Source organism: Schistocerca americana, chromosome 10 (genome assembly GCF_021461395.2).
Source record: "Schistocerca americana isolate TAMUIC-IGC-003095 chromosome 10, iqSchAmer2.1, whole genome shotgun sequence".
Taxonomy (NCBI): Eukaryota; Metazoa; Arthropoda; class Insecta; order Orthoptera; family Acrididae; genus Schistocerca; species Schistocerca americana.
The window spans coordinates 176,346,579-176,369,911 of NC_060128.1; the positions used below are offsets into that span (position 1 = coordinate 176,346,579).

Here is a 23,333-nt window from a genome sequence, read left to right on the forward strand (position 1 = left end):
TAGTTGTTTTGATACCCGTCCCGTATGTCCGTTGGACATGGTCAAACTGTCTGAAACAAGTCCTTGTAATTTTGTTTTTTCTCAGTGATGTGTACACTTCAGCTGAGTCCCATATTTTTTCAGCTCACAACCCATATTATCTTAATCCTTCCCTCAAACATCAGTTTTTCTGAGCTACATTGATGGGAGTTATCTTTGCAACACAAGCTTCACCATTGTAATCATTCTGGCTTCACTGTCCCCAAAAGCTCTACCCAACAATTTTCTCTTCCTGTGTCGTGTCAGCCCCTCTGAGTCTGTGCCTCCACACCATATCTGTTGTGCGGAACACCTCACTGCCCTCTGTCACACGCTTATCACATGCACCTGCCACCCCTCCCTCCTGTATTCCCAGTCTACACATCTGCTGCCTCCCTTTGAGCTGCTAGCTCTCTCTCTCTCTCTCTCTCTCTCTCTCTCTCTCTCTCTCTCTCTCTCTCTCTCTCTCTCTCTCTCTGTGTGTGTGTGTGTGTGTGTGTGTGTGTGTGTGTGTGTGTGTGTGTTTTCGGTTTCATTGATTGGTATCCTTTACAGTGGACCATTTGTAAATTGTAAACAAAATTTTAGAATTAAGCAGTAGTAAGTGTGAATTACCACTCTGTCTGGGATTTAAAAGATTTTCAGAAGGAGCTTGACTCAGGTTCAACAAAATGTGCACTGACTGCTATTGAAAAACAATATGTCAATTCAAACTACTGGTTCCTCCTCATACTGGAGAATATGTATGTCAAAGCCACTGCTTCCCCCAGTCTTCATCAAGATTGTGAAAAATTCAAAATTGGAAAATAAGTAAGACAGGGAAATTCTATGTCACCAGAAATGTTCTCAGCAATCATGAAATAATTTTTAAGATATTTAAACTGATATAATGAAGGAATATGTGTTGTGGAACATATCCAGACCATCCTCATTTTGCTGATGACATTGTACTGCTTGCCTCTAGTTCAGAAATTATTTCAATAGCAATGGAAGAACTGAACAAAGCACATTTGAAAGCATGCTTCAAAATGAGTTACAGTAAGACTAAAATACAGAAGTGTTTGTAAAGTTTGTACCTTTGGATAGGGGAAAAAATTAGCAATCCCAAATTTTACACTTTTATTAGTCCATCTCTATGTGCAATACGTGCATGTTGACACATTTTCTCATATTGTATGCCATGGTTCTAGAAGTTCTTAGTTTAGTCCTGGAAAAAGTTTTCCACCACTGCAGTCACCTCATAATCACTGATTAAATGACATCTACACCGTGGTTCCTTCAGTTTTAAAAAGAGTGCCAGATTCAGTGAATATTGCGGGTATGGTAAGGTTTCATAACCAGTGAATGAACAGGAAGCTACAGTTTCCTGCAAGTGGCAATGTGAAACAGGCTGTCAGTGAAAACCAGCTGCTAACTTGGTCAACAAAGACAGAGGGACCGAGCGAGGTGGCGCAGTGGTTAGCACACTGGACTCGCATTCGGGAGGACGACGGTTCAATCCCGTCTCCAGCCATCCTGATTTAGGTTTTCCGTGATTTCCCTAAATCGCTCCAGGCAAATGCCGGGATGGTTCCTTTGAAAGGGCACAGCCGATTTCCTTCCCCGTCCTTTCCTAATCCGATGAGACCGATGACCTCGCAGTTTGGTCTCTTTCCTCCAAACAATCCAATCCAATCCAATCCAAAGACAGAGGATAAAACTTAAGCAAATTGTCAAGTCCAACACTGATCATGCTAAAATGTATCTGACAGCCTATTTAAGTTGCCTTTGGACAAGGCACACTGTTATCAAGGCATCAGTATTACAGGCTGTTACTTGATGGATGCACACTCGAGATTTAAACATTGGTCTGTATCCTGTCTGAAGCTGGTGTTCCATAAAAATATTGTGAAGTCCCAGCAGTATGAAACAGTGTAAAACCCAAGAATCATGGCAAGATGTACTACATTGGGAAAGCCATTGACAGCACATTTCTATTATTTTTCTGAACTTGGTGTCTTAACACATATTGTATCATCCTGTGTCTCTTTTTTTCGTGTCAGTTTTTTCTAAATGTTCCTTTCTTTGTCAAATCTGTGGAGAACCTCCTCATTCCTTACCTTATTAGTCCACCCAGTTTTCAACGTTCTTCTGTAGATCCGCATCTCAAACCCTTTGATTCTCTTCTTTTACATTTTTCCCACAGTCCATGATTCACTGCCATACATTGCTGTGTTCCAAATGTACATTCTCAAAAATTCCTTCCTCAAATTAAGACCTATATTTCAAACTAGGCTACATCTTTTGTCCAGGAATGCCCTTTTGCTTGTGCTTTTTATGTCCTCCTTGTTTCATCCATCATATGTTATTTTGCTTCTAATGTAGCCGAATTCCTTAACTACTTCTACTTTATCTCACTAATTTTGATGCAAAGTTTATAGATAATCTTATTTCTTCTACTCCTCATTACTTTTCTCATTCTCCAGTTTACTCTGAAATCTATATTCTGTGCTCATTAGACTATCCATTCCATTCAGCATGTCCTGTAATTCTACTTCCCGGTCACTGAGGACAGCAATGTCTTCAGCGATGTTATCAGCGATGTTATCATTTATATCCTTTCAACATGAATTTTAATCCCACTGTTGAACCTCACTTTTATTTCCATCATTGCTTCTTCAATGTATAGATGGAAGAACAGGGGTAAAAGGCTACATCCTTGTCGTAATTGTTGTAAACTGAGCACTTCGTTCGTGGTTTTCCATTCATGTTGTTCCCTTTTGGTTATTGCACATATTGTATACTACCCATCTTTCCCTATAACTCAGAATTTTGAGCATCTTGCACGATTGTACATTGTTGAATGCCTTTTTCAGGTTGATAAGTACTTTGAACATGTTGTGGTTTTTCTTAATTTCAGCTTTCTTTATCAGTTGCAGTGTCAGAACTGTCTCTCTAGTGCCTTTACATTTCCGAAACACAAACTGATTGTCATCTAACAGAGCCTCAGTTTTCTTTTCCATTCTTGTCAGTGGCTTGGATGCATGAGCTGTTAAGCTGATTGTGTGACAGTTGTAAATCATATTTTTTTGAAAGTCCGACTGCACGCCCCCAATCTCATAGGTTCTACACACCATCTTCAATAGTTGCTGGTTGCTGCTTCCCCGAGTGGTTTTAGAAATTCTGAAGGAATGTTGTCTACCCCTTCTGACTTATTTAATCACAAGTCATCCAAATGTGTATCCCTTATGTCTTCCATATTAACTCCCATTCTTCTTCTAATGCACCATCAGACAAGTCCTCACCTTCATAGAGGCCTTCACTGTATGTTTTCCATCCCTCTACTCTCTCCTCCATATTTAACAGTGGAATTACCATTGCACTCTTAAAGTCACCACCCTTGCATGTAATTTCACTGGAGATTGGTTAGTCTTTTCTGTAGACTGAATCAGTTCTTCCAATGTCCATTCCATTTTTGATTTCTCCTCTTTCCCCTGCAGCCATTTCACGTTTCCTGCGCTTCCTATTTCTTTCATTCCTAGGTGTCTTATACTGCTGTATTTCTGTCTTTCCCTGAACATATTTGCATTTATGCCGCGAACTGGAAAACAGTATGCTGCTTGGTATTTTATATTAGTACGAGAGTCACTCCAAAAGAAATGCACACTTTTTTTGTAAAAATATAGTTTTCATTCTGCATGTGTGAAAGTTTTACAGTGTGTAGATACATCCTTCTCGCTTGTTTTCGAACTTAGTTCAACCTGTTCCCGTGAGTGGCACCATCACAGTATGTCATCAAGATGGCTGCTACACTTGATGTTCCCGTCAGAAGCATCATGCTGTCATAGAATTCCTGTGATGTGAAAACGAAACAGTGGGAAACATCCATAAGAGGTTGAAAAAGGTGTATGGAGATGCTGCTGTCGATCGCAGTACAGTTAGTCGGTGGGCGAGCAGGTTACGTGATGAAAGCAGGCACGGCAATATTGAGGATTGTCCTCGCAGTGGCAGGCCTCGTACTGCACATACTCCAGACAATGTGCAGAGAGTTAACGAATTGGTGACTGCTGACAGACGCATCACAGTGAACGAATTGTCACGCTATGTTGGGATAGGGGAAGGAAGAGTTTGCAGAATACTGAAACTGTTGGTGTTAAAAAAGGTTTGTGCTAGGTGGGTTCCCAGGATGTTGACAGTGGCTCACAAAGAAACAAGAATAACGGTATGCAGCAAACTTTTGGAACAGTATGAGAATGGTGGAGATGAATTTCTTGGAAGAATTGTGACAGGTGATGAAACTTGGCTACGTCATTTCTCACCAGAAACGAAGAGGCAATCAATGGAGTGGCATCATGTATATTCACCCAAGAAAAAAAATCAAAACCACACCTTCTGCTGGAAAAGTTATGGCTACAGTGTTTTTCAATTCCGAAGGACTCTTGCTTGTGGACATCGTGCCAAGTGGAACCACCATAAATTCCGATGCATATGTGACGACACTGAAGAAATTTCAAGCTCGACTGAGTTGTGTTTGACCACATTGGAAAAAGCAGGCTGTTTTGCTGTTGCACGGCAATGCATGGCCACATGTCAGTCAAAAAACCATGGAAGCGATCACTAAACTTGGATGGACAACACTGAAACACCCACCTTACCGTCCTGACCTGGCTCCACATGACTATCATCTCTTTGGGAAACTGAAAGACGCTCTTCGTGAACAAGGTTTGAAGATAATGACTCCCTTGTGCACGATGCCAAACAGTGGCTCCAACAGATTGGTCCAGAATTTTACTGTGCGGGTATACAGGCGCTGGTTCCAAGATGGCGTAAGGCAGTTGAGAGGGATGGAAATTATGTGAAGAAATGAAAATATTGTTCCTAAAGGATGTATCTACACACTGTAAAACTTTCAAACATGTAGAGTAAAAGATGGATTTAAAAAAAAAATATTGTGCATTTCTTTTGGAGTGACCCTCGTATATAGCCTTATTTTGGCTTTATTGCCTTCATCAGTAGATGTCGTAACATAGATGAACATATGTCAGCTTTGAGTAACCCATTATTGCTGTCTGTAGTTGTTGGTTGTAATATGATTTTCAGCAACATTTTAAAGTTGTTCAATAATTTGCTGTTGAATTATATTTTAACACATTTATTACTATCTGATAGTTGTAGAAATTAAATTTTGACAGCTAGTTGCTGAAAATAATATTACAACCAATAACTACAGACAGCAATAATGGTTAACTCAAAGTTGACGTATGTCCATCTACAACATTAGGACATGTACTGATGAAGACAATAAAGCTGAAATACCAAAATAAAATATCAGGCACCATATTGATTTCTAATTCTCTGCATAATGTCCTACTTTACATAATATATACTGAAGGTCCCACAATAAAGAAAGTTTTTGTATTTTCTTTTTTTGTAGATAACTTGAAGTATTTCTTCTGTTCTGCACAGTTTATTTGCAGTTGCCTTCCTTGCAACTTGTTTGTCTGTCCAATGTCTGTGACTGTCCATTTTAGAGACAGCCATTCCTCCTCATGGAACTGCCTCTGGTGGTATTCATTATCACAATATCTACAGCCTTCAAGAATTTCTGACACAACTCATAATTCCCCAGTGGTTCAGTTTTCCACTTTGTTCCACACTTATTCTTCCTGGTGATTCTGTTCAACTTCAGTCATCATTACTAAATAGTGATGCAACTCTATATCTGCTCCTTGGTACGCCATGCAATCTTGCATTTGATTTAAAAATCTCTGTCTTATCAGGACATAAACCATCTGGAATTTTCCCATGTCTCCAGGCCTTTGGCTAATGTACTTATTTGTTTTGCAATGTTTGAAAAGTGTATACACCTATACTAGCTAAAATTTATTGCAGAACTCAGTCTGTGCTCTTCTGCTGCTATTCCTATTACCAAGCCCATATTCTCCTGTGACTCTGTCTTCTATTCCTTCCCCTATTACCACATTTTAGTCTCCCGTGATTATTGGAGTATCATCTTTCTATACATATTGAGTTACCTGTTCAGAATTATCTCTTTACCTGCTGCTTGTGACATCGGCATGTATACCTGAACTGTTTTTGGCCTTGGTTTGCTGTAAATTCTGACAAGAAGATATCTACTGCTGAACTCTTCATGGTAACTCACCCTCTGCCCTTCCTTAGTATTGACAACAAACACTACTCCCATTATACTGTTTCCCTATCTTTCTTATAACTTTTTCAAATCTGTGAACTATATTTGTAATTGTAGTTACCATTATGTTCTGCTTATGTGCTCAGCTTGTTTAGCTGTTCTAAAGTTAGCAGGACCACTTTTCTTGTGATGTCAGGCTGCCATTTTGGAATGAAGGTCTATTTTGATTTTTCTAGACCATGGTGATACAACAACTTACGAGTGGACGTACGGAGAGCCTCCAGTCCAGGTAGAGGAGCCTGTTCTCGATTTTGGGCTGGAGGATGATACTGGCAAGTCTGGCGCAGGAGACACTGAAGTAAGTCAGTCATACGTCTGTCTGTTGTTGTACTAACAATAGAAACAATCTGCCAGGATTATTGCTAAGTAGTTTCAAAAAGAATGAAACTTTTGAAATAGTGCACCATCCACCAGAGGGAGCACACTGCAGCTACTGAACACATGTAACAGCGTGTTTAGAGAACAAACTGCCATTTGCCGCATTTCACTCTGACTGTAGAAAGCGAGCTACTGCCGCTGAATTGAGTTCGTGATAAGCTGCTCATCAGATTAGTGCCAAAGTGCCAGTGAGTGAGCTTGAAGAATATGTGTGCATGTGTGTGCGCATGTGCAAACCTGGCAATACTTTCAGAGAGACATTGCAATTGTGTACTGTAATGACAGTACAGTCTTTGCAGTGAGTGGACAAAGGGTCTCCATGTACAGAAAAGCACGTGAGTCAGGATAAGATCAAGGTGATATTGGTTATGTTTTTTGACCATGAAGGCATTGTCTGTTAGGAATTTGCACCACGTGGTCAGATGGTAACCAAGGAATCCTACCAGGGAATCCAGCATGCATGATGGATGCTGCATACAGGAAGAGGCCTGAATTGTGGGAAAACCAGACTCGACTGTCATATCATTACAATGCGCTGACTCGCTCATTACTCCTGATCCACAGTTATCATAATTTCCATTGTGCCCCATTCACTGTGTTCATCAGTTCTAGCCCCATAACATGTTTTTCTGTTCCCCAAACTTAAAATTTCCCAAACTTAAAACCACATTAAGAGGCCATCATTTCTAAACTGTGGAAGAGATTCAGAACATTGTGACGAGAACTGTGGGCCATCCCGGAAAATGTGTTCCAGGAGGCAAGTGGAAGAAATGGTGGGAGCATTGTATATGATTTCCTTACAATTTGTGTGAGTATTTGTGTTACACTTTTGTATTATCCTGCCAACCTGTTAAGATCTTTGCAGCATGTCACTAAGTTCATTTGATGTCTGTTGTAATGTGTATTTGATAAGGACTCCACCATAAATGGTTTTGATGATTGTTACACCATTGCTTCCAACCAGTTCCCCTGTTACCAAAATTAAGGAAGATGGATAATATATAGTATGTACAAAAACTAAGAGAAGCAATGCAAATGGAAAACCAAAAAAGAAGTGCTTCACTTGAGAAGGGTACCAGGCAGGGATGCAGCCTTTCTTCCATGCTCTTCAACCTGTACATCTAGGAAACAATTACAGAAATAAAAGAAAGGTTCAGGGATTCGAGTAAAATTCAGGATGAAGGAATATCAGTGAGAAGATATGCTGATGGCTTTGCTATCCTCAGTGAAATTGAGGAAGACGTACATGTTTATTTAAATAAATAGCATAATTTTCACAGAATATAGATTGAAAGTAAACCAACTAAAGAAAAAGTAATGAGCAGGAGAAATGCAATTAGTGATAATCTTAACATCAGAATTGGAGACCATTTAGTAAACGAAGTGAAGGAATCAAATTGCCTTGGAAGTAAAATAATGCATGGCAGACAACACAAGAAGCAGACTAGTACGGGCAAAGAGGACATTCCTTGCTAAGAGAAGCTACTAATTTCAAATATAGGCTGTAATTCGAGGAAGAAATATCTTAGGAATGTACCATCTGAAGCACAACAATGTACAGAAGAGAATAATGAACTGTGTGAAAACCAGAATAGAAGAGTATTGGAGCATTTGAGATATGATTTTACAGAAGGATGTTGAAAATTAAGTTGACTGGATAGGAAAGTTTCGGCCAGGTTGGATTGCAGGAAGACGTCAAAGCAACCCGTAGATGTGCTGCTAGATTTGTTACCAGAACGTTTGCTCAACATGCAAGGTTACAGAAATGCTCTGTGAGTGAGCTTAGATTGGGATCCTTGGAGGACGGAAGATGACAAAATTTAGATAACCAGCACTGGCTACAGATTTCAGAATGATTCTAATGCCTGTAACATCATCTCACTTAAGGACCGCAAGGATAAAATAACTCAGATTATGGCTCATACAGAAGGATACAATAAATCATTTTCCCTTTGCTTCATTTGCAACAGCAACAAAAGAAAAGAAATGACTCCAGTAGTACGAAGTGGCCTTTGCCATGCAGTGCATAGTGACTCTAGGGGTATGTGTGTATGTATGTAGATGTACAGTATGGAAAACTGACACAGAGACTTAAATGGCAAAATCATCCTAAAAAATAATCCATCCACCCTCCTTAGAAAACAGTGTGGGTGTACGTTGAATCTGAACCTTTCTTTCCAATCTCCACAGTCGATGATTCTAATTCTTAGATGTTGATTCAGCATCAGTCAGCCAGTGACTGCCATGTTACAAAATATGATACTGTAATCCTTTTCATGTAAATGAAAAAGGAGGTAAACATCGCCTGCTCCCTTTCCTCAAAATTCCTAACCTAACTCTGTTAATTTCTTTCACCAAGATGATTTTAAAATGAAAAAAATCCAATCAGTCATCAACAGCTGTACCAAAGAAGAAATTACACGAATTCACCATGAACACAGAAAACACTCAATATTTTACTACAAAAGTGGCCATCATCATAATGAAGACATCTGGACGAAGTGGTTTTTAAAACAATTTTCAGAACTGCATTGTTTTATTGTAGACATAGTTAAGACACCACAGGTTAGGGGTAATGTCTTTGACTAGTAATCAAAATGTCCTGCATCCCGGGTTCAATCCCATCCACTGCTGGGCTGATTTCTCCACATGTGCATATGTCTGTGTCACTTAGTCCAACATGTTGGTAATGTTGTGGGTACGGTCCATGCTCTTTAAGAAAGTGGACCATACCATGTCTTGGACCCATATATTTTATGCACATTTGTTCTCGGATGTTCGATAAGAATGCATGTACTCTGTGTCCTTTGGTCTGCCAGGTGTCATTTCACTATTCATTAAGTTGTTTCTTTTCAGCTTTTTTGGCCTGTAATTTCCTATACTTTGTCCTGTCGTTCCATTTTCATCCAGTATGCTGCAGCTCGGAAATGTACTGTAATGTCTATTGGGTACATACCCAGGATGACACATAATGCCTCTATAGATGCTGTCCCAAACGCTACAGACATTGTCAAAATGATGCTTCTCTGTCAGTAGGGAGGGACTATCGGTAGGGAGGTAACCACGAGAAAAAGATCGAATTCCTAATGAAAATGTAAGATTCTATGAGTTGGAGTGTTGAATATCAGAAAGCTGAATGTGGTAGGGAAGCTAGAAAATCTGAAAAGGGAAATTAAAAGGAGTTGTCTAGATACAGTGAGGGTCAGTGAAGTGGAGTGGAAAGATGGTAATGACTTCAGGTCAGATGAATGTACTGTATTTACACAAATTTAATGCACCATCGAATGCTGCTCTTACCACTGACACAAGCTGCATGGTCCACAGAATATTCATGGAGATGAAACTGTTCATTTCCACAAAGTAACTAATATTTAATAACTGAAAGTGTGTTTCACTGTGAGACAGCGGGTTGAGTAATTAAATGGGTGGTGGTCTATGTGATTAGCTACACTCAGCATTGAATAAAATATGTTCTGTGTTTGAAAGACAAATGGGTTTCTTACAGCGGGTTTCTGACCTGTTTGATGCAGCCTGCCACAAATCTCTCTCCTGTGCAATGTCTTCATCTCAGAGTAGCACTTCCTCAATTATTTACTGGATATATTCCAATCTCTATCTTCCCCTACAATTTTTACCTTCTACTGTTCCATCTAGTACCATGCAAGTTATTCCCTATGCCATGTCCTATCATCCTGTCCCTTCTTCTCATTAGTGTTTTCCACATGTTTCTTTCCTAACTCATTCTCTGAAGATCACACAAGAGTTCTGTATATGGTCTCCTCTGCAGATGTGCTAGATTTGTAGTAATGGTCAGCTATTCACTTTTCCTATGACTGACATTATTTGCTCATTCTGTGTCATGCCATTTTGCATTGCTGCACCTAGATATTCTGCCTGTGCATGACAATTTCTTCTAAGAAGCCACACGCAAAAATGCGATTTTTCAGTGGGGTGGGGGGTGTCATATCCCAGGGTCTGTTGGTCACAGAGATAAGGCGTCAAGTGCTTTGCACAGCCATTGGCCTCACACCATTTCCATACCTATAGGAAGAATGGGCATACTGTAGCTATCCTACGGTGCAGGGCCTAAATTTAAATATCACACACTTCCTCCAGGCAAACTGAGCAAGTTGGTCGGTTCTTTTGCATTGGGTGTGGTCTATGGTGGGCCTTAGGTGGCTTATAAAAGCACCATTTGTTAATGCCGGCTCCTGAGAAAACCCAAAAATTGGCTTTTAGCCATTTTTTGCATGTGGCTTTGTTGAACATATTGGTAGCATGTGCGGCTTTCCAAGGTCCTTAGATAGGATTGAAACTCATTGTATTTTTTTCAGCATAAAACTTTTTCATGTTCCTTATGTTTAGAGAACCTGTCTCATGTCATTGTTTTATCCACCTGGGTATTGTGTCTCTGTCTGGTACAGAGAATTGATGGTTCCTTTCAAGGTGCTTTGTGCTCTGGATAGCTGCAATGCTGTGCACACGACAGAAATCCTCCGCTACCTGAATGTGTACCTGTGTTGGCCGAGTTCCACACAGAACTGAGTGGCGTACTATGACCGAGAGAGGTGGTGCAGTGGTTTGCACACTGGACTCGCATTCAAGAAGACTATGATTGAAACCAACATCCGGCCATCCAGGTTTAGGTTTACAACGATTTCCCGAAATCGTTCCAGGCAAATGCCAGGATAGTTCCTTGAATGCACATAGCCAATTTCCTTTCCTATCCACACTGGACTCGCATTCAGGAGGACGACGGTTCAATCCCGCGTCTGGCCATTCTGATTTAGGTTTTCCATGATTTCCCTAAATCGCTCCAGGCAAATGCTGGGATGGTTCCTTTGAAAGGGTACGGCCGACCTCCTTCCCTAATCCGATGATACCGTTGACCTCGTAATTTGGTCTCTTCCCTCAAAACAACCCAACCCTTTCCCACCTTTGTCACAATCCAAGCTTGTGCTCCGTCTCTAATGACCTCTATGTTGATGGGCCGTTAAACCCAATATTCCGTCCTTTTGGCATACTATATGGATCTGGTTGGACGTGCAGATGGTATGAACACATCTGCATCTTAGCAGAGTGGTCAGTTGACAGTGTACTATTTTCCATGTGCCACCTCATAGGTATGGGTTTGACTCCTCTTTCAGAAGATGAAACAAACAAAATTTTTGAACATGTGATGTGTGAACAGGAATGAAATTGTGACAGATCCTTCGAATAATGGTTTCAGTCTAAATTAGAGCATTCCAAGCATGTTGCAGAAATGGGTGGTCTGTACTCAGCTGCAGTGTGTGATATATGGGGCAAATAAATTTGACATAGCTTAGTGGAAGATGCCGAAGATGACACTCCCACCTGCACAACTCATGTGGTGTTGTGGATCTCACTCACTTGTGGACAGACTGTGAAGTTGTGGTGTGAAAAGGTTCGGTGCACTTACCTTACTGACAGCTATGTCTTGCAGCATGTTGTGACATAGCTAATCACCACCTTTGTAAGCCCTGTGGGAGCGACCGTGCAGCTGTTGGGTCATATTCGGTGAGTGCTCGCTCATGTTGATGTGACTGCGGCTGAGCTGCATGGATACTGAATAATGGAGTATGACTGCCACTCACTTGGCTTTGCCACACATTGCCCTCGTCTACATGACCATCCTGAAGTACAGTAGTGTATCATTGTCACAGAATGCCACACAGTCAAGATTTTCTACTTTCATCAGATATTTTACTGAGAAACTCTTCAGCGAACAATAATTTTTGTATATTAATTGCATCTGCTGTTAAATGTTTTTTTCATACATACACTCAGGTACCTCAAGATCATCCTGTAGACTGAAACCGGTCATGAAGGAAGTTGTTAATTCACCGCAGAATTCGATTTTTTGGTAGAATAGTGGGGAAATGCAATCAGTCTCAAAGTGACCCACCCTTGAATACTGCTCAATTAAATGAGACTTTTAACAAATAGAACTAACAGGGGACATTGAATATATACAGAGAATGGCAGCACTAGTGGTAGCAGGTTTGTTTCCCTCATGGGAGAGTATCACAGTATCACAGAGATGCTGAAGGAACTGAACTGGCAGGCTCTTGAAGATACATGGAAACTATCCTAAGAAAGCCTACTTACAAAGTTTCAAGAACTAGCTTTAAACAATGACTCTGGGGATATACTAAAATTCCTTACATATCACGTCCATAGGTATCGTGAGGACAATATTAGATTAATTACAATCCGCATATGGGCATGTCAAAAACCTTTCTTCCGATGCTCCATATGTGAAAAACTGTAGTAACTGGTACAATGGGACGCACCCTCTGCCATGTGCTTCACAGTTGTTTGTCAAGTATAGATGTAGATGTCATTCCTGCAATATATCACAGCTGTGGAGCATAGATTAAAAAACTTGTGTACCACACACTGACAAAGATCGCTGGGCAATATGGAACTCAGACTTGAACTTTATGCTACAATCTATACGAAAAATAGATTTTACATTTGCTTTCTATTGTCGCCTGAGAGTGACATATTAATGAAGCTGCGTTATTGTGAACAGTTATATAGGAATATTTCCCATAATAACATTTCCTAACACAGGAGGTTTACTGCTAATCAGCAAAATGATTCGTTCTCGGAGTTTTTCCAGTCCTGTTCCACTTATCAGCTGGTTATTCCTTGGCAAGCTTTTTAAAAATAGACTTTCTGGGTTATGTGCATGATAATGATATGATTCTATTAGAAAAATGCTTTTCTCATTGGATATCGGTATTGAATTTATACCTTTGTATACTAGTGTGTCCACATTTTTTTTATGTCCTCATCAAGCAGATCGTAATTGTGACTTTTTTGTGTTTTCAGATTGATTTTGGAACTGAGGGTGGTATTGATTTTGGAGACCTGGAAAATGGTAATGCTGATGCAATTGACTTTGGTGAAGCAGCTGTAGATGAAACTGGAGGAATTGACTGGGGAAACATTGACACAGCTGAAACAGTTGACAATTCTGAGGTGAGAGAAGAGATTGACCACAATTTTTCTTTTTTTGTAGGGTTCTGTGCCTCAATTTGTAAAAACGGAACCCTTGTAGAATTGTTTTGTTGTCCGTCCGTCTGTCTGTCAATCTGTCTGTCTGCTCGTTGGTCTGTCCGACTGTTGACAACCGTTTCTCTCAGGAACAGGTAGATATATCAAGCTTAGTTTATGTCACATATTAAAGTCTACAGTCCCTTGGTGGTGTAAAAAACTTAAGCTTCTAAGTCCATGCAATGAAAAGATCCAGCCCTTTATGTCATATATGTGGAAAATGAAAAACTTGCTCGTCTAAACCTCTACACCTAGAATCGTGAAATTTGGCGAGAAGCAATATTTCACAATGCGTGTAAAGGAAGATATATGAAAATTGTTAATTTGTAATTATGTCACTTGCAAAAAATATTTTTTGTCAGTTTTTATCCGTCTGTCTGGTAGTCTGTTCATAGGTTAAGACCCTCTTCCTCTGTAACAGGTGTGTGTATGTTAAGACCCCTCTTTCTATGTAACAGGTGTGTGTATGTTAAGACCCCTCTTTCTATGTAACAGGCTGGCGTATCAAGTTCAGGTTCATGTCACATACTAAAGTCTATGGTCCCTCAGCAGCATTAAAAATTTAAGCTTCTAAGTCAATATAGTTAAGACTCAGGCATTTGTGTGACATTTTTCGAAACTCACAAACTCGCTCATCGAAACCCATGGGGTACTTACCATTGACCTTTAATCATGAAATTTGGCAAGAAGCAAGGTTTCACAGTGCTATCAAAGTAAAAACTCTGAAACTTGTTGAATTGTAATTATATCACATAAAAACTATCTGTTTGCCTTTTGAACATACATTGCATTCGTCATCTGTCAAATGCGTAAAAGATGAACATTACTGCATGCATACATAGAATGTAAATTGTTGTCATGTTTTATTAAGCAAATAGAAAATGTTTTATTAAATCTTCTTTCTCTACATATAGAAACATGGGTAGATATTTTGACGTAGTCTTGGAATTACCGGGACCAATATCTTGCCAGAACCGATATTGATAGCAGGCAAAAATCATTGTGATTCTCAATTCCCAGGATGGGTGAGCTATCTATATACATAATTAAGTTTGCACGGAGCCCTCAGTGCGGGAGTTCTCCTCGCACTTGCCCAACTTTTTTAAAATGCCTTCCTGAAGTATACTGATGTGTGAAGTATCCTAAATTATATTTCCTTAACAACTGTACAGAAATGTTTGGAAAAATTAACAGACACTGTCAATAATAATAAGGAAAAAAAATATGTCTCACAATTGAGAAACTGGCGTTACTAATGAAGAACAAATAATATGGAATAGTAACGAGGAGTATTGTTTTACATAATATGAAGGACAATCAAACAGTTTAAAATCAGAGAAGGTAAAATAGGCTATATTAAACTGAGTGAAAGTCCAAATCCTCAATAGCTGTTTATTGTGCTTTCAATTTTTGATGACCTCTTTTATACCGTGGAGGTGTATCTTCACATCATATAAAACTAAAACCTCATGTGCCACGACTCCCAAGGTGCACTCCTCAGTAAAACCTTGAATGAAATGACAGATAGGCGTCCAATACAAACGGTACACGATCAGTAATATATCTCCAAAACACCGTCAAAAGAAGAGCCCGAACAGCACAATAGTCCATGTGATAGGATGAAACTGTCGTCTAAATCCATGGGGGAAACAAAGAACCATATGGCACACAATCCTGGGGAGTCATCAGAATACTAAAATGTATTTGCAGGCATCAAATAGAACTGCATGTTACACTGCTAGCCACACACTGAAAGCGTGGTTTGGATTGGATGCCCATCTGCCATTTCATCTGAGGTTTTACTGAGGAGTGACATGTTTTTATGCACACTTGCAGTGTGGAAGTCGTGGCATGTGAAGTATTAGTTTTATATGACCTGGAGATATACCTCCACAATATGAAACAGGTGTCATACAGTGAAAACACAATAACCAGCTATTGTGTATTTGGACTTTCACTCAGTTTAGTACAGTCTATTTTATCATCATCTCTGATTTTGAATTGTTTAATTGTCTGTCACATTATGTACAAATTTTTTAACTGTGGTTGCCCGACCTATAAGGTTATTTGGTGTTTTCTTTTAGTGTGAGCACTGTAACTGTTTTTATGGGCTGCATTTAATAATACTGAGAAGGGAGCCGTGTAGGTTGTGGCCCACTCCTCACCTCTGCATTACTACTGCAGATTACATCCATTTCAGCCAGCTTTTGGACTGCCTGTAATGTGTTTACTTCCCACACTTCCTTCCATTACAAAATAGATGATCCTTGATGTCTCTCAATGTGCCTGTCAACTTATTGATTCATCTTGTCAGATTGTGCCGTAGGGCTCTTTTCTCCGTCATTCGATTTGATACTTCTTCACCTTTTCATTCTTCTCCCAAGGTTTCTTTTCTCTTCTGGTCTGAACTCACTACCATCTGTGTCTCACTCCCAAAGAAGGTACACTCTTGACAAATACTTCCAGAAAAGACTTCCTAACACTTAAATTTATATTCAAAGTTGACATATTCCTCTCTTTCAGAAATTATTCTATTTCTGTTCCCAGTCTACATTTTATACCCCCATTACTTCTACAGATGTCAATATGTTTGCTATTTTTATTGTCTCATTGCCTGATTGAATTACCCAGCACCATCTAACTTAATTTGACTATCATGCATTGCTCTTATTTTACTTTTATTGTCATTCATGATGACAGTGAGACAGCAAAAATTAATCAAGTAAGGGAAATTTGGCAAGCAGATATTTTTTTCTTTTTTTATCTTTTTCTTTTTTTGTGTGTGTGTGTGTGTGTGTGTGTGTGTGTGTGTGTGTGTGTGTGTGTGTGTGTGTGTGTAGAGGAAACAAACTGAACAAGCAGCTGCAATTTTATGAATTTTATTAGAAGACCTGTTTTATTTCACAACATTGAATGCAATGTGATGCAAAATTCTTTTTGGTTTTTCATATTTTGTATCAGTTATGTTCATATACCATATTCACCTGAATATAAGACAAGGTTTTTTCCCCACATTCATTCATTCATTCAAAAAATACAGTGTTGTCTTACATTCACAAATTAAACTATTGCTGCTGAGGTCAATGTTTTTATGTTGTGTCACAGATAAATGTGGGATTCATTCTGCATTTACAGTGAAGCTTTGGCAGTTGAGCTCACGTGCACATTTAATTTGAAGCATTCGGGAAGGTTGGAGGGGAAACGGTGACTGCAACTTCATCGAGCACTGGGACCTCGAGCAGTGGGACCCATGTGAGGATGGGGCCTATAAGCGGGCAGCAAATTTTGTTATGCTGGCAACCGTGGAAATATACACTGAAGTGACAAAAGTCAAGTGATACCTCTGAATATTGTGTCGGACCTCCATTTGACCGATGTAATGCAGCAACTTGATGTGGCATGGACTCATCAAGTTGTTGGAAGACCCCTACAGAAATATTGACCCGTGTCTGCCTCTATAGCCATCCATAATTGTGAAACTGTTCTCAGAGCAGGATTTTGTGCACAAAGTGACCTCTCGATTATGTCCCATAAACGTTCGATGGGATTCAGTGGGGAGACCTGGGTGGTGAAATCATTCACTTGAATTGTCCCTAAAGTTCTGCCAACCAGTCTTGAACAATTGTGGCCTTGTAACATGGCATGGCACATTGTCATCCATAAAAATTCCATTGTTGTTTGGGAACGTGAAGTCCATAAGCAGCTTCAAATGGTCTCCAAGTTTCTGAAATTAACCATTTCCAGTCAATGACTGATTCAGTTGGACTAGAGGACCCAGTCCATTCCATGTATATGGAGCCCACATCATTATGGAGCCACCCCAGCTTGCGCAGTGCCTTATGGACAACTTGGGTCAAGGCTTTGTAGGGTGTACGCCGCACTTGAACCCTATCGTGAGCTCTTACCAATTGAAATCAATACTCGTCTGACCAGGCCATGGTTTTCCAGTTGTCTAGGATCCAACCAATAATTAGCAAAGGCACTTGAGCTGGTCATCTACTGCCGTAGCCCAGTAATGCCAAATTTCGCTGCACTGTCCTAACAGGTATGTTCGTCAAATGTTCCGCATTGATTTGTGTGGTTATTTTAAACAGTTTTCTTGTCTGTTAGCACTGACAACTGTACACAAACACAGCTGTTCTCAGTTGTTGAATGATGGCACTAAACCACTGTGTTATTCGAGGTGAGAAGTAATGCCTGAAATTTGATATTCTCGACACACTCCTGACATTGTGGATCCTGGAGTAATGAATTCCCTAACGATTTTGAAATGGAATGTCCCATATGTCTAGCTCAACTACCATTTGACATTCATAGTCTGTTAATTCCATCATGCGGCCACAATCATGTCAGAAAGCTTTTCATATGAATCACCCGAATACAAATAACAGCTCTGACAATGCACTTCCCTTTTATACATTGAGTACACTCCACTACTTCATACGTATATAGCATATTGCTATACCATGATTTTTGTAACTTCAGTCTGTATTGTGTACTTTTATATTAACATCTACCATGTTTAAACTGCAGTTTGTCTGAATCCATTATTGGTTGGAATTTAACTAACTTTAAAACTGTACAAATACTGAAAAGAAGTATGACCTCCTGCAGAGATAAATTAATGCTAACAAAAATTTGGTTGCACAGGCCATTGAAATACGGCAAAACAAATGGAGCATGAGCTTCAGCAATGGTGATGAAGCTGCTGCTGCTGCTCTAAGGCATTGTCAATTTTCGAGTTTGGTTACAGTGGTAAAATTTCTACCGATTCAGCTGTAGGGAGCTGAGAGTAAAATGGATTGTATCATTCAGTTTACTCATATAGTCAGTGCTGTAAGAAATATACATTGTAGAAGTCTACAATGAATGCAAATTACACCTGTGGCACCGTTGTGAAACATGGATCTAAAAGTTCATGGTTCACAGTTGGTTCATGCAGACAGTATGACATAAATTTTAAGTTAATGGTGATTTGTGAAGCAGAGGCCCTAGACAAATGTGCTGCAGGAAGAAAATTTGGTGTCACAGCTCTACATGTTCATAGGTGGCATCGTTTAAAGAAAAAAGAATAAATAAATAACAATAACATGAATTCTACATGGCAAAATTTCAGGAGACTAAAGCATATGAGGTTTCATGAATTGTTGTGAAATTTCTTATTATTTAACAAAGTTTATAATTTTATAGGGTGTACTCATCCACATATCTGCTGCTGCCTCAGGCTCATGTTGTCTACTGCAACATGGGTTTTAAGCCATGATTAATAAATACAAACATTAAGTTTCAGAACTTTTATTCTAAGATATTTCATAATTGTACTGACATGCCAGCCGCGGTGGCTGTGCGGTTCTGGCACTGCGGTCTGGAACCACGGGACTGCTGCGGTCGCAGGTTTGAATCCTGCCTCAGGCATGGGTGTGTGTGATGGCCTTAGGTTAGTTAGGTTTAAGTAGTTCTAAGTTCTAGGGGACTTATGACCTAAGATGTTGAGTCCCATAGCGCTCAGAACCATTTTGTACTGACATGCTTATAACACTTACATTTTCCTTAAGTCATTACATGCTTCTTACACGGAATCTAATAAAATACTGCTCTCCAATGCCAACATGGCTGCCCCTTTATATATGAATACGAACAATCCTCGGTATTGTTATAAAGTTTTTTTTTTTTTTTTTAATAAAATTACAATTAAAACTTTTGTTATAAAATTAATGACATATTTCAACAGTTGCACTGACACTTATAGAACGAATATATTTATCGAACTGTAGCCATTTAATATTTTATAATGCCAGTGATGATAATGACGATGATGATTATGATGTCTAAACTAGTGATACCACAAAGTAACTTGCTTAGATAGTGAACAAAAAAGAAAGTGAAAGTAGAGGTTAATGTAAACCTTTTTTTTTTACTTCGAAATTATTCACTGGCTGCAAATTCCTTGACATCGGCTATATTTGATAAAGATGTGCTAGTCATTAGGGACATATGAAAATTTGTGCTGGACTTGGACCCAAACCCAGATTCCCTATTTGTTATGAGCAGTCACCTTAACCACTTTGGCTGTCTGTGCACACTCCCCAGACTGACCCAGACTTCAATACATCACAGTTTTTCATCCTTATATCATAGCCCATTTATTTATTTTATTTCCCCTTGTATTATCAATATGTAGAAAATCAATAAACTGCAGTAGCAAAAGTAACATTTTTTGAAGAGTCCTCCAATGTCTTTAGTAAATGAGCTAAGGTCAAGAGTAGAAGTGGAACAAGTACAAATCTTTACAGAATTCCATATTTGATATTTCCTTGCTTCAAATTTAGGTGTATTCCTGTGATATCACTTGTTAATGTGATTCTCTGTTTTCTTTCATTGAGATATGACTTCATCCTTGCTGGGGCGAAGTCCTATACAGTGACAGCACCACAGATTTAAGTTGTAATAAGAATTATCATTGCACATCCTGCTTATGAATGAAAATTAATGACTTTCACTTTACAACCCAATAACTGTGAACTGTAGGTGCTGAAGATTGGTGTAACTGTAAGTAAAGTAAATCAATTGTTTCAGGAAATTGATTTCAACATTTCACTAGAAGAATCTGGGATAGTCGTGGAGGCAACTGGTCTGGAAGGTGGAGTGGCCCGGGGCAATGAAGCACTGACCGTCCTCGACAATCCTCGGCTGAGGAATCAGTTCATCGATGAAGTCATGGAGGTGAGTCACTAATGACATTAATTCGTTTGAAGATGGGTGGGCACTGGTCTTGTTAACACTTGAGTTGATCTCACATGTATTGCTATTACCTGTGGACTGGCTGAAATACATGTACGAGGGTATACTGAAGAGTAATACCTCTGAATTTTTTATGTGAAAACTATTAAAACTTTTTAAATAAAAAATGTTGTTAACATTCTACATCTTTATTCCTCAGGTCTTAATATTTATTTCGCAATATTCGACTGCTTCTCATCGTGCCTTAAAATGAGGAATGTCCTACTCACAATTCTTCCCACCCCTCCCATAATGATATCCTGCCACCCACGGAACCCACACAATGTCCTTGTCCGTCCCTGCTCCCAACCCCTTGCCTCATGGTTCACATCCCTGTAACAGACCTAGATACAAGACCTGCCCCATACATTCTCCCACCACCACCTGCTCCAGTCTGGTCTCAAGCATCACCTATCCTATCAGAGGCAGGGCTATGTCTGATCTACAAGCTAAACTGTAAACAGTGTGGCCAAGAAACAGCTGCTGAGCAAGCTGCCCAACACAACATTCCTCATTTCAGTGACTGCTTCATAGCCTTTGCCATCTGGATCCTTCCTACCAACACCTGCTTTTCCAAACTGTGCAGGTGGGAACTCTCCCTGCAATATATCTTACATTCCTGTAACCCTCCTAGTAGTCACTATCCATCACCCACCTATCTGCTTCATGACAACTGAATTTTGTCCTAAAGCATTTTGCTGTGATAAACTAATTAATCTTCAATCATAGGTCGTGTTTACTTTATTTATTTACTTTCTTTTTGTCTGTGGACACTGAGTTCTGTAAATGTGCCAAAAGTATATATGAATTTTTGCAGATTTTCATTACCATATTGTGTAGTGGCTCATGATCATAACACTTGGTCATCAATGATGAACATTTATGTAAATAATGTGGATGTCATTAAAAGCAAACTTCAACAGTGTAACTACATGCATTTGATAAGGTTTTCAAAGTTCGTCTGGTGCAGGTACCGACAGTTACTCTTTCCTTCTCAGTAAGTCTCTGCTAACCCAGTATTCTGGGTGACTTTTCTGTAACTCTTCTCTATTCCTAAACCTTGCCAGTCCTTTTGCTTCACACATCTTCCTTTTCCTTCAGCTCTTTTACCAGAAGAAGCCGTTGGCATTGAAAGCATGTGCATATCCATATCTTATGTACTGTATGTGGTTTTTCCGGTAGCTGCTTGGTAAGTAGATTTTTTACCTATCCTTATTATATTATTTAACAAACAATTTTTTATTGCTTCCTCAATGGTAGTAAATTACTTTTTTGTTTTTAATCTGTTGCAGAAGTCTGTTGTACAAGTTTATTCTTTGCATTTTAACATTGCTTTTGGTAATGATATATAAATAATGGCAAGATCTAGTCCCATGTTCATATATGAACTTGTTGTATGGATTTTAGCAATTTTGTGTAGACCATGTTTGAAAAATACGCTCATTTGAAGTGTAAGGATTTCTCAGTATCTTTAGCATATTCTACAGATTTTTTTCACCGAGAGGTTTTTCAGTAACTTGTTAATGAAAGGTTAGTGATGATGAATATGGGCTATATAAACTGGCGCAAGCAAACTGCATCACCAAGAAGGAATTGTGTAACATAAACAAGAGTTGGTAGGTGTGTTTCTACATTTGAAAAATGACGTCTGTTCAGATTTTGTGCCAGTACCATAAGAGTGGCAGTAGTAGCACCACTAAGAGGATGACTTCAGACAAATGCTGGTATGGTTCCTTTGAACGGGCTCGGCCAATATCTCCTTCCCCATTCTTCCCTAATCTGAGTTTGTGCTCCATCTCTAATGACCTTATTGTCGACGGGATGTTAAACACTAATATCCTCCTCCTCCTAAGAGGATGCAAATCAGGTTTGCTTTAAATACATGCTGTAATGGTCATGAGCATTAGATACCTTTGAGACTGAAGTGGTGAGCTGATGTTGGTCAAGAATGCTGTGACATACCTGGTCATAAATCAGCTTCTAGTTCCTCAGTGGCCGCGATTACAGTGAAAAATTGACTATAAATGAGGGTGGGTAGAGTACTGTCTACGTTCAGTAATGTGGTTGAGATACACACATTTGGTTTCACAGGTGTTACTTGCACAACTTTCAGACACCTCACTAAATTAGTTATGGTCAGTCTGTGTCTTAATTATGTAATCAAGTCTCATTGACCAGGTGTGCACATACTGCACCTGCTAACTATACAACAATGGTCACTGTGCACTATAACCCAGGCAACCTACAACAATCTCACTCAGATACCAAAAGATGGGCACTGCTTATTGACTCACTCAAAATATCTACAATTAAAAAAAATGTGTCTCCAAGCACACAAAACTGTGATACTACAATACTGTCATAAAACCAGATTGCCTATATGGATCAGAGACACTAATTTCAAACAGGAAAACAGACATAGAGAACATTCAGAAAAAGGAACGACAGATCATAAGAAAAATTTTAGGCCCAAAACTTGTAGATGAACAGTATCGGCTCTGAGGAAAACAGGAAATCAAACAATAATCTAATATTTGCAGTGATATTAGAAAATGCAGATTAAGATTCTATGGACACATCAAAAGAATGAATGCGGACAGACTTACATAGCAAATAGTTTAATTCTATGAAAACAGGAGTAAATCTAAAACAGACCCAATGAAATGGATTGGCAAAATCAAAACAGATCTGAAACTAGCAGGAATTACACCAGAGGATATCCAAATAAGGGAAATCTTCAGATCCAAAATTCACAAGTGGAAAGTTGACCAAGAGGAGGAACCAAAGAAGACTGGAACAATGTGGTCTCAAGAAAGAAAAGAAGCCTACTGCAAAAGAGTGAAAGAAGTATGGGCACAAAGAAAGGCAAATGCACGCCACTAAG

At 39.3% G+C, this 23,333-nt stretch overlaps 1 protein-coding gene across 1 annotated transcript in view; it reads left to right on the forward strand.

Annotated features, from left to right (window-relative positions):
- The window catches only part of LOC124552660 (CDK5 regulatory subunit-associated protein 3), a 62,074-nt gene that overhangs the window by 18,432 nt on the left and 20,309 nt on the right, over window positions 1-23,333 (forward strand). The window contains exons 5-7 of the mRNA XM_047126984.1: window positions 6,385-6,506; window positions 13,445-13,594; window positions 20,246-20,392. Of these exons, the coding sequence (XP_046982940.1) occupies window positions 6,385-6,506; window positions 13,445-13,594; window positions 20,246-20,392 (419 nt within the window). The remainder of the gene's footprint in view (window positions 1-6,384; window positions 6,507-13,444; window positions 13,595-20,245; window positions 20,393-23,333) is intronic.